The following is an 848-nucleotide window of genomic DNA, read 5'->3' as shown; positions in this document are numbered from 1 at the left end:
GACTGCTCGACCCGATCTGCGTAGCTCAAAAGGCTGGCTTGAGGCTGACGTTCGAGGCTGCCGGTACTTGCAATCGCACGTGGGCTCTCGATAGAGGCAGCAGACAAGGCTACATTTGCATGACCACATTGCCTTTCTTTCCCCGCGCTCCTTCGGCAGCAACAAAGGTCGACAAGACGTAACGAAGAGAGAGAGTGGTATTGACGGGGGTGTCTAGCGAGTTGTGTGTCTAAATAAAAGAGACCGGCATTTACAGGTCGAGCTTCTCCAAGAGCAGCTTCGTGCCAGCTTGGGCCTTGGCCTCCTTCGAGAGCTTCTTGGCCTTGACCGCGCTCGAGAGCGTCTTCTTCGCCTCGGCGTGGTCCAAGAACGCGACGAGCACGAACGCGCCGCGGTTGGACGCCGCCCAATCGCCAAGCATGGCCGCCGGCAGCGCCGCAAGCAGCGGCGCCGACAGCTTGGTGTCCTTGATCATGCGCTGCAAGTGCTTGTGGGCGAGGAGGTCGCTGCAGAGCGGCTCGGCACCCTCTTCCGGTTTCATCGTTGATGATCGACGCGGCGACTGCTGCTCTTAAGGTCCTATGTTCTCGGTCGCCTTGAGTACTTCGTACAGAGATACGACCTTGCTGTAGTCGGAGAGCCGGAGGCTGGTCATGCTCAATGATTACGATAATCCTGTTAGATCCTTTGAAAGTCTATGGCGATGGATTGGTTAGATACTTTGAGTAAGAAACAGACGTACAGCAGAAATTAGGTCAAGTAAGGTTGGACGGACACGGCATGGCGACATGTTAGTTTTCAAGAAGTGTACCAAAGGAAAAGTGGAGTATGGGCACGAACCAGGTTTC

At 55.3% G+C, this 848-nt stretch overlaps 1 protein-coding gene across 1 annotated transcript; it reads right to left on the bottom strand.

Moving 5' to 3' along the window:
• Positions 1–254: 254 nt before the first annotated feature.
• SPRG_15613 (hypothetical protein) lies at positions 255–541 on the bottom strand (the record flags this gene model as incomplete). The annotated part of the gene is made up of 1 exon (XM_012356939.1): positions 255–541. A coding segment is annotated over one exon (287 nt), but the record flags the coding sequence as incomplete, so codon positions are not given.
• Positions 542–848: the final 307 nt, after the last annotated feature.

The sequence above is a fragment of the Saprolegnia parasitica genome (assembly GCF_000151545.1).
Source record: "Saprolegnia parasitica CBS 223.65 unplaced genomic scaffold supercont2.650, whole genome shotgun sequence".
NCBI classification, from domain to species: Eukaryota; Oomycota; class Saprolegniomycetes; order Saprolegniales; family Saprolegniaceae; genus Saprolegnia; species Saprolegnia parasitica.
Note: the sequence above shows the minus strand (reverse complement) of the source record. Positions and strands in the feature narration are given on the sequence as shown.